At 37.4% G+C, this 15211-nt stretch overlaps 1 protein-coding gene across 1 annotated transcript; it reads left to right on the forward strand.

Moving 5' to 3' along the window:
* The first annotated feature begins 10745 nt into the window (after positions 1–10745).
* LOC131021420 (pectinesterase-like) lies at positions 10746–14363 on the forward strand. The gene is made up of 3 exons (XM_057950605.1): positions 10746–11190; positions 11643–12227; positions 13408–14363. The coding sequence occupies exons 1-3, from the start codon at positions 10896–10898 to the stop codon at positions 14103–14105; spliced, it is 1578 nt and encodes a 525-aa protein (XP_057806588.1). The 5' UTR covers positions 10746–10895; the 3' UTR covers positions 14106–14363.
* Positions 14364–15211: the final 848 nt, after the last annotated feature.

Below are 15211 nucleotides of genomic sequence, written 5' to 3' on the forward strand. Positions count from 1 at the left end.
AAACAAAAATAAAATAAAAGACATAAAACAAAGTAAAGACAAATTTAGGGGGATCCAAGGTACATGAATCTGGTGTGTTCTATGTGGACACGTTGGGTATCTCTGATTTCTGTCACAATTTCCAGTATTTTGTGCAGAACCCTCGCATTCTTTGACTCGAGCTGTTCTAGGGTAGCACTCCTTTGGGAACTCTCTCCTCCTTGGACAGCTTATCTCGGGTTGGCTAGTGGAATGGACAGTCTCTGCACTGATGGGTCTTACATGTGCAACTTCCTTAATCCATCTGGGCTGATGCTGAACATCTTGTGCAGGGTGGGCATATCGAAGGCCTTTTCAGGCATCTTGGGCAAGGTTATCCCGCATTTAGCTAAAGCCATGCAGTCGACGAACCTTGAAGGGAAGTGGCGCATGGACATGTGTTGCCCCGTTTTGTTGATCACGTTCCTCATGTGGGCAGTGACGAACGAAGCGAAGTTGAGACGCTTCTCATTCTCCATTACCCAGATGATGAATAACTCTTGCTACCCAAGACCGTTGTTGTTGTTCCTCTTTTCGAAGATGTTGTAGTCGATGATCTGATGGCAGATACGGAGGGCATGAGACTTTAGTTGCATCCCCTAGTTGTTCTGGGCAATGAACCTGCCTCATGTGCCTAGTTGGGCCTATGCTTTCTGATCATTGTACACTATAGGGATTTGCCTCAGAGCCCTTCGGTATTATCGCGTGATCATTTTTGTGTTGTCAATGATACCCATCAGGAGGTTGACATCGTTCATGGTTAGGTTGAAGGATTTCTTGAGCACCATGAACTCCATGCTCACCACCTCTTGAAGTTGCTAAGGACGACCTTTATGGTAGAGTAGAACTCCTTGACCAAATCTTCGTACACCACTAATTTCCAATCCAGAAATGCCTCCCAGCCAATAGCGGTGTACTTTGCCCGCACCTCCTCCTCCAGGCCCAGCTACTCAAGGGAACAGAAGTGCACGGTCTTGGGCATAGCCAAGGATCGCGCATGGACTTCGTCCTTTGCTCGCATGGTGGTGGTGATGACCCATGCCTTGCCTTTCTTCTTCCGCGTCAGTGGTTGGTAGGCGTCTTGCGTGCACAAGAGGTCCTGAGGGCTCGCCGTCTCCGCTACTCCCGAAGAGTGTGCATGGGGTGATTGGGCGGTGGTCTCTTCTAGTAGGAAATGGGCTTCGCGTCGGACGTTAAATGCTCCAGGGGAGCAGTATTCACTGGAGAAAGGCTCCGGTCAGAAGCGAACATGCTATGGGACTTAGATTCCTTGGATTTTCGATGTTTGGTGGATTTATGAAGTGCAGCGGAAAGTGCAGTGGCTGAGGGTGTTTTGCGAAATGGGGGTTTTGTTTGGAGAGGGAATGGGTGTTAATGATGGCTAGAACAGTTGGGTTTTAGGGAAGAAGTGATGTGAGGCTGATCGTCGGGGAATTTGTGAGAGAGTGGGAAAAGGAGGTTGTAAGTATAGGCTAGAGTTTTAGGCTGACGTGGGGGATAGGTGTCACTTACTTTTTACAGGTTTCTGACATTTGCCCTCCTCAATTAGTTACATGTGCCTTTTGAGCCTCCGTATGTCTGTTTGTCTCCCTCTGCCCCAGGATACCTTTTCAAAACCTACACAATGAAACAATAAGAAAACAACCCCTAAAGCAAGAAACACTTCGAAAGGGCGGTCAAACCGAACAAAAAGAAAAATAAAATAAAATATGAAAATAAAAGAAAATACTAAAAATAAACCAGATACCAGGTTGCCTCCCGGTCAACGCCTTGGTTAACGTCATGGGCACGACATAGTACTCCTTAGTTTGAATTTTTGTCAAGGTCATTTGGGTCCGGACCTTGGATCTTCATGCTCTAGCCAAAGTAAGCTTTTAGGCTCTGCCCATTTACGTTAAAATTGTTTCCAGTCTTTGGATCCTTGATTTCAATAGCTCCACTTGGGAATTGGGCATGGACCTCGTATGGACCAGTCCATTTGGTTGAAAGTTTGCCCGCAGTGAACTTGAAACGTGTCTGGTAATGAGTACCATTTGCCCTGTATCGAAGCTCTTTGCCTTGATCAGTCGGTCATGGGCAAGCTTCAATTTTTTCTTTTAGAATAAGGCACTCTCATAGGCTTGAAGTCGGATCTCCTTAAGCTCTTGTATGCTTAGCTTCTGGTTTCACCTGCCTCTACCCAATCAAAGTTCATTTTGTTCACTGCCTAGAATGCCTTGTGTTCTAGCTCAACGGGTAAATGGCACATCTTGCCAAACACCATCATGTACAGGGACATTCCAAAATGTATTTTGAATGTTGTCCGATATGCTCAGAGGGCATCGTCGATCCGGGTATTCCAATATTTCCCTCTCGGACCAACGACTTTCCTTAAAAGGGTCTTGATGATCTTATTGAACAATTCGGCCAATCCATTTTTCTGAGGGTGATATGTTGTAAACACCTAGTGTTGGATTTCATACTTCTTGAGTAAGCTCCCTAAGGTGGCATTGCCGAAGTGTGTGCCCTGATCGCTAATAATAGCTTTGGGCACACCATAGCTGCTGAATATGTGGGACTTCAGGAAACCGGATATCACCCTTGCATCGTTGGTCTGAGTTGCTTTGGCCTCCACCTATTTGGACACATAGTCCACCGCCAATAGTATATACCGGTTCCCTCTTGAATTGGGCAAATGACCCATGAAGTCCATGCCCTAAATGTCGAAAATCTCCATGGGTAGGATAGATACCATTGGCATTTCATTCTTTCGGGTGATATTCCCCTCTCTCTGGCATTGCTCGCACCTTCAGCACATCTCATATAAATCCTTGAAGATTTTGGCCCAATAGAATCCACATTCCAGTTTTTTCCTTACAGTCCGCTTGTGCCTAAAGTGGCCACCACACTCCTTTGCATGTCAATGTTGCAAGATACTCTCATTCTCGAACTCGGGTACACACCTTCTTATGACTTTGTTTGAGCACATCTTCCATAGGTATGGGTCATCCCATATGAAGGTCTCACAGTCTTCCTTGAGCCGATTCCTTTTGTATGGTGTTATGCCTAGAGGAAATGCTTATGTCACCATGTAATTAACAATATCAGCATACCATGGATCTTTGGTCAGAGCCTTCTCCACTTGGTATAGCTCTTTATTTGGAAACATATTTTGTTGATGGGCAAACCATCTTCCTCCTAAAGTATACGGATAGATGATCCACCACTTGGGTTTGGGCACCACTCTTATCCTAGATCTCAATGTCAAATTCCTGTAATAAAAGTATCCACCGGATCAACCTTAGCTTGGACTCCTTCTTTGCCATCAAGTACTTTAGGGCAGAGTGGTCTGTGTGTTGGGAACTTAATGAAATATCCTAACTCTAGTTTTGATGATACCAATTTTTCTTTTAATAGACTATAACTTTTCGAACTCAAATGTTAGAGTTCATACTTTCTAGTTAGACTGTTGTCTGAAGACTGAAGACTGAAGACTGAAGTTTACTCGACTGAAGATAACATGTGAAAAGACCAAGTCAAATACTGATGTATTGACTTGAGGAGGATCTCACTGAAGAATCAGTTATGACTGATTTACTAATGCTGGCCACGTGGAATTAGCGGACTGATACTCAAGTCAAGTATCAGTTGACATTCTTCATCGGACTGAATACTTTAAGTTAAAAGGAAGCCACGTACACTACAAGTACAACCGCATTAAATTCAAAGATTTTGAAGATCGTCATTTTTCTACAGAGCATTCCTTTTTGGTGCTAACTTTTCAGAGGCGCCTGACTTCTGTACCTGAGACGCCGCTCTTCACCAAATCAGGAACCTCGAAGATTGAAGCCTCAACCAAATTCAAATTTTCTCTCACAACGGACGAATTCTTGAAGACCATCTTGCCAACGGATCTATTCAATACTTCGCCTATAAATAGAGCTCGAGGAATATCACAATCTTCACCGATTCAAACGCACAAGCTGAACCTCTGCCAAAATTGTAACTCAACCTTTCACTGCCTTCAAAGTTTGAATCGAAGAAGAGAATACTCAAAGCCCAAATCAGTTCACTGATTATACACATTCTCTTAGTTTCTTAGGCAATTTCTTTGTGATATTTAAAGCCTAAGTTTCTGATTACAGAGAGTTTATTCTATGTAGTCTAGTTGGTATTTCAAACCCCTTTTCAACTGAGCGAAAAGAGAGTTTGAGAGAGTTCGAGACAGTGATCTGAACTCAAGAGTTCTTAGCCCCTACACGCAAGACGAAGTGTAGTCATTGCACCTGCAAGTTAAGAAGGAGACGAGAAGTCCAATCCAGTGTATTGGCACTGAAACATTGTTTCAGTTGAAGGTTTGTTGTGCACCCGCAAGCACAAGCCCAGAGTGATTGTAAGTGTGGTTAACTGACCGTGGACATAGGAACTTATTCCGAACCATGTAAAAATCTTTTATCGTTTATCGCTTTCAGTATTTACATTCTTTATCTGTGCACAAACGTTATTTTAACTGAAACTGATTAATTACAAAGTGAAACTTTATTTTGACAACGTGATAATCACACAGGCTATTTCCTAAGTTTACTTTCCGCTGCTTGTGTAGTCTAATTGATAAATCTTCGGATAATCAATAAGATTCATAACACTTCTCTGTTTTCAAATCTAGACTAAAGCCTTACGTGGGTATCAGTTAAAGCCATGAGCCTAACTAAAATCAAAATACTAAGTTACTTTAGTATCAGTCTACAACCCCTTGTTAACTGAAGATTTCCTTAATTGTCGACTTCAGTAAATCTCTTTCAGTATCAGTTGATACTCCTTCAGTTATTTACAGAAGAATTTTGAAAAATAGCCTACAGGTGTAGGGGTGGAAAATCGGGCATCCGCGGGTACCCTACCCGCAAAATGCGGGTACCCGCGGGACGAAAACTGCCGAAAACAGCACCCTCACCCGACCCTCTTCCCCGATGCGGGTACCCGAATACCCGCAGCGGATACCCGCTGCGGGTATGAGGGTACCCTCACAGTCCCGCGATTTTTTTTTTAATTGTAATTTTGCGGGTTTTTGGTCCCAAGCGGAGGGTATTTCGTCCCGCGAGAGGGTATTTCGTCCCGCATTTCACAAAAAAAAATTGAAAATATCCTTTCTATCTCATCGATTATCCATAAAACCTGTGACGAATAAATAATAAATAAAAGTAAAATCTAATAAAATCTAATTTTATAAAAGTAAAATCTAATAAAATTATTTAATTTTAATTTTATAATGTTATTTGCGGGTAATGCGGGTATCCGCGGGTATACCTGAGGGTACCCTCTACCCGCAATTTTTGAGGATGCGATACCCGCACCCGACCCTCCACCCGAATTTTGCGGGTATCGGGTACCCGATACCCGCGCGGGTATCGGGACGGGTGAGGGTATACCCGATACCCGCAACCCAATTTTCCACCCCTATACAGGTGTATTCCCCCCCTCCTTCCCCAATACACTTGTTCAGTGACCCTCCGGGACCCAACAATTGGTACACCAAGGTCTTACTCCCAAAGAGGTAAGATCCGAATTTCTCAAACATGAATACCACAACAAGGAGTTCCTTCTCGGTTGTGGTGTAGATGCTCTGGGCAGCATTCAGGGTCTTTGAGGCTAGTAAATCACAAAGTTCATTCTGAAACGAGTTAAACAAATAAAAAATCGAACTTCAAACAAAGGCGAACGGGCCAAAAAAATATAGTATGCTAAAAATAGCATGCAAAATTCTGCGGGGGAGTCTTATTTTAAGTCAAGCTTTTACTCGCTTCGTCCTACTAGCAGCTTTGTAAATATCTCTAATCATTGCCTATAAATATGTTTTCAATGGCTTTGTAAGAACCCACATTTATAGTTTACAATTCATATGTTTTAGTTTCTTCTAGTTTTTTTAGTACTTTAAGTTTTAATGTTTGGATTTTTTCTGTAATGATTGCTACTGTATTTGAATCATTCATTGTGGAATTGTCTTCAAAATTTACTCCCTCTATGTCCCAAGTGCATACTCATATTTCCTTTTGGTGCATCCTCAAACTGCACACTCATTTCCTTTTAAGGTAACTATATCTCACATAACTCACTCACAACAAAAGTGGGCCTTTGTTCCACTCGCACACACTCAACCAATTTCTTAAAACCTGTATCATTCTTCAATGGGTATGCACTTGGGAAAAGGAGTGAGTATTTATTTAATTATTTTTATTATATTTTTCTATTAAGTTTTGTTCTTATTTAATTATGTCTGGCTAATTTAATTTTTTATTCTAGAGTTTGTATGACTTAATTGAATTTATGAGTTTGAATTAATGATATTATAACCTTCTAGTGTCTAATTTTATGACTTCGAGTGTTTGATTAATTTATGTTAGATAGCTAACAAATATTTTTGCATGTTAGTTGTTCAATTTGAGACCTAGCAGTGATAACATTTATTCAGGAATGCATAAAAGTCGAGATAAGTGGAGTCATAGGAAGCTATTCGATCTTTGTGTGTTGTTGAGAGTAATTATATGTTTCTTGTGATATAAAGAAGATAAAAAAATATATTAGTCAACTATCATAAATTTGCTCGAGAGTGGATAGATTGAATTAAAATTGATAATTGAATTAGTGATTAAATTGCATGAGTTTGGTTGATCAAATACAATTCCTACGTTTGGTCTTTCTTATTAGGGTGCGTTTACTTTGATGAATAAATTTATCATGAGAAAAGGGGAATAACAAACATTTATGCCTTTAAATGTTTCTTTTCTTTTCCCATATTTTACACGCCATTTTCTTATTTTCTCTTTCTTATCTATCATTGAAGTGAAAATAAGAAAGAGAAAATGACGAACTTCTCTTTTGTGTAAAATATGGAAAAAAAGGGGAGATATTTAAAGGCATAAATTTTTATTATCTCTCATTTTCATATGATGAATTTATTCATTAAAGTAAACGCACCCTTAGTATTTTATTTAATTCTTTTTGTTTGATTTTTAATTATTGATTGCATAATTATAGAAAATCCACTAGTGAAGTGTTTACATGGTGTATTATTTATTGTATTTTTGTGATTTCAATGTTTGTGGATATGATATTCGATTTGCTATTTGCTTTAATTCCGTTATATCATTTAGCTGCCATATTTTATTATTACTCACTTTATATCATTTAGTTGCGATATAATATATGTATCTAAGTGTAGAATCGACGATATTATATAGCTTCAATGATACATAAATATTCCTTTTATTTCATTAAAAGTGGTCTGCATTTTATTTTGGGTTATCCCACTATAAGTGATATGTTTTTATAAATGAAAAATTTTAACTTTTTAAAAAATATAGGTCCCATCACTTTTAATCAATTTACACATTTCTTTTAATTCTCGTGTCAAAACAATTTGAGCCATTTTTAATGAAATGGGGGAGTATTTTACATCTAAGTGCAGAATCAATTACTTTATATTGCTTGTTTGGATTTCCAATGTGTAATAGATAAGGTATTTGCTGAATAGGTAGGGGCATACAGAGTTACAGTACAATGCAAAGCGATTGGTATTTGATAGCTGTATGTGTGTGTATATATATATATATATATATATATATATATATACACACTCCCAGGCAGCCCCGTTCCTGACATTTCAGGGGCCCTAGGCAAAATAAGATAAAAGGGCCCTTTATATAATAAATACATACAAAAATGTCAATATCATAAAAAGCGATTTCTTCGAGCTTTTGCAGATGCAAAATCATTAATAATTACATCAATGTTAATATGTTCTAACATATCTTTCTCAATAGCCAAAATTGCCAAACCGTTCAACCTTTCTTGCGACATTGATGACCTCAGATAGGTTTTTATTAATTTAAGCTTTGAAAAGCTTCTTTCGGCAGATGCTACAGTCACATGAACAGTTAATAAAATTCTATAAGCAATCGACACATTCGGATAGCAATCTGCAGATTTGACAAATGTTAGAATCTCAATGGCAGACAATAAATTAGTAGGCAAAGTCAATTGCAACACTTTCAATTCTGAGTAAAGATCATCTAAATCAATATCAGATAAATTCTCATGAGAAAATGTAGAGTGAAAATTAACACAAGAATCTCTTAATTCTTTCTCACCTAATGACTTTAACTTATTTGAATCATATAAAAAACCGAAAATACCTTCAAAAGTTTTCAGTTCCTCAAATCTATTCTTTAAAGAAACAATTGTCATATCCACAACAACCAAAAAGTATCTAGTTCTGAATAACTCTTCAGGTGAATGATCTTCTTCTTCCTCATTATTCTCACCAAAGTACTTTTTCCTAATCATACGACGTTTAATTGGAAAGATAGGCTCTACATCCTTGATACAAAACCTTCTTCTCTAATCATACGACGTTCAAGTGCAACACTTTTAGCAACATTCATACTTGATACAAAACCTTTTTCTCTATACTTTTCAAAAAATGATAATACACCTTCCAATTGCTTCATAGTAGCATCAATGCACATAGACTTAGATTGTAACTTTTTGCTTACCATATTAACATCAAAAAGAATTTCATACCAAATCACCATGCCAAACAAAAGGAAATAAAAGGAAATAAACTGCCAGAGCAGTAGACAGTGGTGACCGGTGGGCTGCCTTTTTTCGGTGGTCGCCGCCGGTGGCCGGTGCAAGAAAGTAAGAAGCAAATTAGATTACAAGCAAAACAATTTTCTGGTCGGTGGGCTGCCTTTTCCTTAATTCCTTTTCCTTTGGGATTGCAAAAGAGACGTTGGGAGTTGCGGGAAGAAGGAAAGAATGTATGATTAAGAGGAAAGGGAGGCAAAGTCAAAAAATAAAAAAAGAGGAAAGGGAGGAAACGTGTGGAATTGGAAAAGAAGAAAGGTGGTTGTGGGCCACCTTTTTTTAATTGAAAATGAAGATTGGGCTAGTTCTAATGTGGTTCTTTTTATATTTGGAGGCCCAATACATATCTGAAAATTTTTTATTCCTACATAATAATTAAAAAAAAATTTGGGGGCCCTATTTTGCCCTGGGCCCTAGGCGGCTGCACCCCTGGCCTAGGCCCAGGGCCGGCCCTGCTCCCAGGCTGTTTGTGATTGATTATGATCACATATAAATAAAGTCAAGGCCTCATGCTTCGTAGGAATAGAAGCCCGCATTTATCATAGGGCTATATTTTGCAAGGGATATAAGTAGCAATCTATATATGTATATATATATATCTATATAATATATAAAAGATGAGTTTAACTTAAAAAAATATATAATAAATAATGAGGTTCTTAATGATGCTCGTCCCTTAGTCTGCTTTCATGTGCTTTCAAGGGTTCATAGGTTTTTTCTTTTTTTTAATAAAATCACAATTTAATAATATTAAGAATGCTATCTATCGTAAGAAATAGAATCATGCATAAGTCAGTATATAGTGCCGCATAAGCTGCTTATAATCCTCTAGGATTTGAACCCATATAAAACTTCGCCCTCTCTAGATAAATATTAGTCATAGGATTAATTTGAAAATCTAACGTTATAGGTTTATTCTCATTTATATATATATATATATATATATATATATATATATATATGGGCGAGCTCCAGTGAGACCCCCTATTTTTCGTGAGACACTGAGTACAATGATAAGACGTATATACTGATGAACAAGAGCCACAAGGCACTATATACTGATGAATAACGAAATTTAAAAAATTGGTATTGAATAAAACATATAAACTGATGAACAAGACAGTATATACCGATGAACAATGCAGTATATATTGATGAATAACGAAATTTAAAATATTTTGCTCCCTCCAGGATTTGAACCCTAAGAAAAAAAAATTCTCCCTCTAGATATAATATCATCCATAGGATTGATGAAATAAACGCACGAGATCGTGTCTCAAGTCTCACTAAAAATAGGGGGTCTCATTGGAGCGCTAAATTAGCCGGTATACTTCTATATTTTGTGAGCATCACTCGTGTTATTAGCATTAGTCTTTATTTTTTCTAATTTTATTTTAATTATAATAACTCAAATTTGTTGTTGACGTCTTTATTTTGAGAAATTACATAAGAAGAAGAAAAAAAAAGCTCACCTTATTTATTATTCATTTATTTAAAGTTTGAAATTAATTTGGTCTATTGATCTTTGACTAAATGAATGACCAAGATTAATTTTCACATTTAATAGTACATTTCATAGATTACGATAATGTATCAATTTATGATAATTATATATTGCACAAAGAGTACATGTTGAGATTAGTTCTTCGTTCCAATTTTGATTAAATCATATATATAACAATTCGTCGACTGTAGATCGACATCGAGTTGTTTAATTTGTCTTACTTTGTTTTTTTCCCCCCCTTTTGTTTAGAGTTTGGCAGGGGCAAGTTTTAAATTTTTGTATGCCTTATATCGGTAATTCGGTATATTTGTGCATGCATAGATTCATTAATTTCATGAGTTTGTTGTTATGTCCAATGTCTTGATCACTCTTGAATAATATATATCATGTCTTTCTAATCAAATAATTGGTGGGTAATAGCTACGTACTTACACACAAATCATGTTGTAAAAGGCAAATCTTTTTACTTTTTCATCAAAATTTGGTTATCATTTATATCCATGAGATAAATAAGTCAATCGAAATAGCTTAGGCCATAGTGGTTAGACATACATGTCAATCTCAATAAAAATTGACTCCTAAACTAACTTGCGATCGAGATCAACATGCACACTCATCTTTCACCCTATAAAAGTGCAGCAATTTATTCACTATCCATTCACACAAACACCCACAGAATACTTGGACATTACTTTTTCCAAAGAAAAAAAAGCACTTGTTTTAAGCGCTCTTTCATATATTGTTGAGAGTGATGGAACCATCAAAATATATTGTAATTGTATTCTTGGCAATAACATGTTTTAGTGCAGTGTCATGGGCAAGAAATGTGGATTATGAAGAGGCAGTGAGGGGTGAATGTTCTTACACAAGATATCCAACATTGTGTGGCGAAACTTTGACACAATTAGGGTCACATGATCGAAATATTGACTTTTTGTCTATCCTTGTTAACGACACCATTTCACAGACCAAGATGCCCGATACCAATTCCTACGCCTCCTCTAATTCCATCTCGCCCAATTCTCAACTCATCCAAACTGCCACAGGTAAACCAAATGGGATACTCTTTCAAATAATTTAGTGTGACTTATTATGTGCCACTCTTAATTTATTAGAATTTCATCCGTACGTAAGCCCTTCATTTCTATTTTTCTATTTTATTTATATCGTTTCATCTTAGGAAGTAGGTACGTACATCGCACATGTAACTTCTTTTAACATGATAAATTAATGGAATATATTATAATTATCTTTAAATTTCAAAAAGAAAATAAGAGGGCCCGATACACTATTATCCTTACATTAATTATATATTAATAGAAGTATAATGTATATCTGTGTTTTTTTATTTCATTGTTTCATTTTCTTCACAAGATATCATCACTTTGTTAAATAAATTCATATGCTAAAATTCGAATTTTATAAATGGTGAAAATTTAATTTTTTGAACTTATTATTTTCTATAGTACTACATTCATAGGGTTTGAATTTTATGCAGACTACTGCGACGAACTGATGGAGATGTCGGTGAAACGATTGAAGCAAGCGATGGAGCTAGTCCAAAAATCACCGAAGAAGCACAAAGCCGACATCCAAACATGGCTTAGCGCGGCTCTAACGTTCCAAGAAGCGTGCAGAGACACGATCGAAGAGCACGTGGCGGCGGACGCGCACGCGGCCGAGATTTACAAGAGAATCGATCATCTTTCGAAACTGGGCAGCAACTCCCTGGCCCTAGCTAACCGGATCAGCGGAGGGCCGGCGGGGCGGAGGCTTCTTGAAGGGGGAGACTTTCCGGCGTGGGTGACGGGCAGCGAGAGAAGGTTGCTCCAGAGTGCGGCGGTGACGGCGAATGCAGTGGTTGCCAAGGACGGGAGTGGGGATTTCAAGAGTGTGGGAGAGGCGATAAACGCGGCGGCGGGAGGTCGTTATGTGATATATGTGAAGGCTGGGACTTATAACGAGAAAATCAGTACTAATAAAGATGGGATTACGTTGATTGGTGATGGCAAATACGCTACCGTCATCACTGCTGGAAGTAGCGTCGGCGAGGGCGCTTCTCTCAAGGGCTCTGCTACTTTTAGTGAGCTCTCTCTCTCTCTCTCTCTCTCTCTCTCTCTCTCTCTCTCTCTCTCTCTCTCTCTCTCTCTCTCTCTCCTTTTGTGAAAATGAAAACTACAATACGAATGAAAGGTTATTTTCTGAAAAAGAGAGCATGGTTAAATGTCTAAACAAATGAACACGAATTTCGGGTCGTTTTTGGCGTTGAAAATGAATTTCAAATTTAAACTCGTCCCATCATATATTTGAGTATTACTCATTTTTAGTTTGCACTTCAACTTTAAATTTCTATCAAAACGTGTACAAGAACTTACCAGTTTTGGAGTTTCTCACAACTTCAAATATAGACGACAATCTTGATTTTTCCACGTGTTGCCCCTGTCTGTTTTGATTTGCAATTTGTTAAAAGTTTATTAAAAAAGAGCAAAGTTTGTGTGTTTTGGAGCAAGTGTAAGAAATGAGTTAATATATAAAAATATTTATTTTGTTATAATAATAAAAAAAATAAACAATAAAAAATAGTCATTTTTTATTTAAAATATTATTTTACCCTTAATTCGCACTAATAAACCTTGTAATATTGTAGATAAAATAGGGTAAATTCATGAATAACTAACTTCGTGGTTGTGAAATTATAATAATAATTAGTAAAATTGTAAGAATGACTATTTTTTATATCTTCCTCTTTTTTCTTTTCTTTTTATCTTAATGGCTATTTCTTATTTTACAATAGCAACATGAATATTCAATTAGCTCATTACGTACAAAAAAATATACTAATATAATAAGAAAATTCACAAATTTAAAATAAATTAAAATTCATGTGCAAAATAAAAAATACTCCCTCCGTCGACAAATATTGTGTGTTTATTACTATTTTCGTCCGTCCACAAAGATTGTGTGTTTTATTTTTTTAGAAACCTCTTTTATACTTTAAACTTCATTCACACTCAATATTTACAAAATATTCACTCTTTACTTTTACAATTTAGTGAGTCCAATACTATCATTTAACATTAAAATTATATCTTAAAACTTTTTTTATTAAAATATGTGCCTTCCATTCCACCACACGCTCTTTATGGACGGGCGAGTAATTTAAAGTCTATGTGTCTTGAGGCAATTATCCAAAAAGAAATTGAGAAAAAAGTATACATGCTAGCTTCTAGAAATTAAGCAACAGCATCTTCTCCATTTGACAGCCGTACGCGGAGACGGATTCATAGCTCGGGATATTGGGTTCGCGAACACGGCGGGGGCGGAGGGGCACCAGGCTATCGCGCTGGCCATCGCCTCTGACCGCTCCGTGCTCTACCGCTGCAGCATCGCCGGCTACCAGGACACCCTCTACGCTCTCTCCCTCCGCCAGTTCTACCGCGAGTGCGACATCCACGGCACCATCGACTTCATCTTCGGCAACGCCGCCGCCGTCCTGCAAAGCTGCAACCTCATCTACCGCCGCCCCCGCAGCGGCGCCTCCTTCAACGCCATCCTTGCCAACGGCCGCTCCGACCCGGGCCAGAACACCGGCTTCTCCGTGCAAAACTGCAGGATCTCGGTGGGCTCGGACTTCTCCGCCGCCAAGAAATCCTTCGCCTTGTACCTCGGGCGGCCGTGGAAGGCCTACTCGAGGGCCGTCGTGATGCAGAGCAACATCGCCGGCCAGGTCTCGCCGCGCGGCTGGGTGGAGTGGGAGGGCTCCAGCGGCTCCACTTACAAGACGCTCTATTTTGCCGAGTACGGGAATATGGGGCCCGGCGCCGCCACCTCCGGCAGGGTGAGCTGGCCGGGGTTTCATGTTATGGGCACGCCGGAGGCTACAAAGTTTACGGTGGCTAACTTCATCGGCGGGACCTCTTGGCTGCCGTCTACCGGCGTTGCGTTCGACGCCGGCCTTTGAATGTTATGTGTGTGTGTGTGTGGTGGGCTGTGTATACTAATTAAAGTTCATGGAAAGCTATAAAGTGTAAATGGATTTTTATATAGTTTAAACCTGTGTTACTTTGAACTTTGTGGATGCGCTGATGAAGACAGATGGTAGATTGTATTAGGTACTGTTTCTGTATTTTATTTTTCATTTGTTGTAAATTTTACATGACATGTCTATTATTCGAAATTTCGAAGTACTGAAATGTGAAAAGTTCGAAATTTCTGTTTACGATCTCATATATTCTCATTATTAATTTTATTATTTTAATCATCTTTATTTGAAATATTATTATTACATAAAGAATTACTATAATAGTACTTCCTACGTCAACGGAAATAAGATCTATGAGAGAATGGCACGGTTTTAAAAAAAATTGTGTTGTTTATTTAGTGAATGAAAAAAAAAAAGGTCCAAAAATTTTAAAAGAAAGAAAAAAAATTAAGTTAATTAAGCTAGTGAAAAAAAGAAAAAGAAGTTGAGAAAGGGCCATAAATTAGTCAAATCATCATTACTAAATATAGGTTAGATTATATTTTTATGGACGAAAATGATAAACTATGCCTTATTTTCGTGGACAAAGAAAATACTAATATTTATTACTAAAAGTTGAAGCTAAAATTTAAAGACAAATTTATTAAATAACCATTTTTCTTGGTGAAATTAAAAATAGCGGCAACAAATGTAAACAGTGAAACTCTTTTATATAAAGAGTAAATGTAGCCATACAAATTTTAGATTTTTTTATTAATTTTATATCTTTTTTAAAAAATATATCAAATTTAAGATATGTCCATAAAAATTGGAATGAGATTCAGCGTACCATACTTATTAGTAAGAAGTCAAGTTGCGATTACAGAAAGAAACTTTCAAGTTCTGAGTCCGTTTAATAACATAAACTTTGAAATTGATTATATAAATAAAAATGAATTACTTTTCTATGCAATAATTAAATAAAATATATATATATATATATATATATATATATATATATATATATATATATATATATATATATATGCATTTCGAAGTGTCAAGTTCGAGTAAATTTATAAATTTAAGGATAAGAAGTCGCACAC

The sequence above is a fragment of the Salvia miltiorrhiza genome, chromosome 4 (genome assembly GCF_028751815.1).
Source record: "Salvia miltiorrhiza cultivar Shanhuang (shh) chromosome 4, IMPLAD_Smil_shh, whole genome shotgun sequence".
Taxonomy (NCBI): domain Eukaryota; kingdom Viridiplantae; phylum Streptophyta; class Magnoliopsida; order Lamiales; family Lamiaceae; genus Salvia; species Salvia miltiorrhiza.

Bases quoted from the DNA above. Each gene is read 5' to 3' on its own strand.
- LOC131021420 (XM_057950605.1), top strand. From the start codon at position 10,896: ATGGAACCATCAAAATATATTGTAATTGTATTCTTGGCAATAACATGT. The intron at 11,191-11,642 runs GTAAACCAAATG...AATTTTATGCAG, and splicing joins ACTCATCCAAACTGCCACAG to ACTACTGCGACGAACTGATG. The intron at 12,228-13,407 runs GTGAGCTCTCTC...TCCATTTGACAG, and splicing joins CAAGGGCTCTGCTACTTTTA to CCGTACGCGGAGACGGATTC.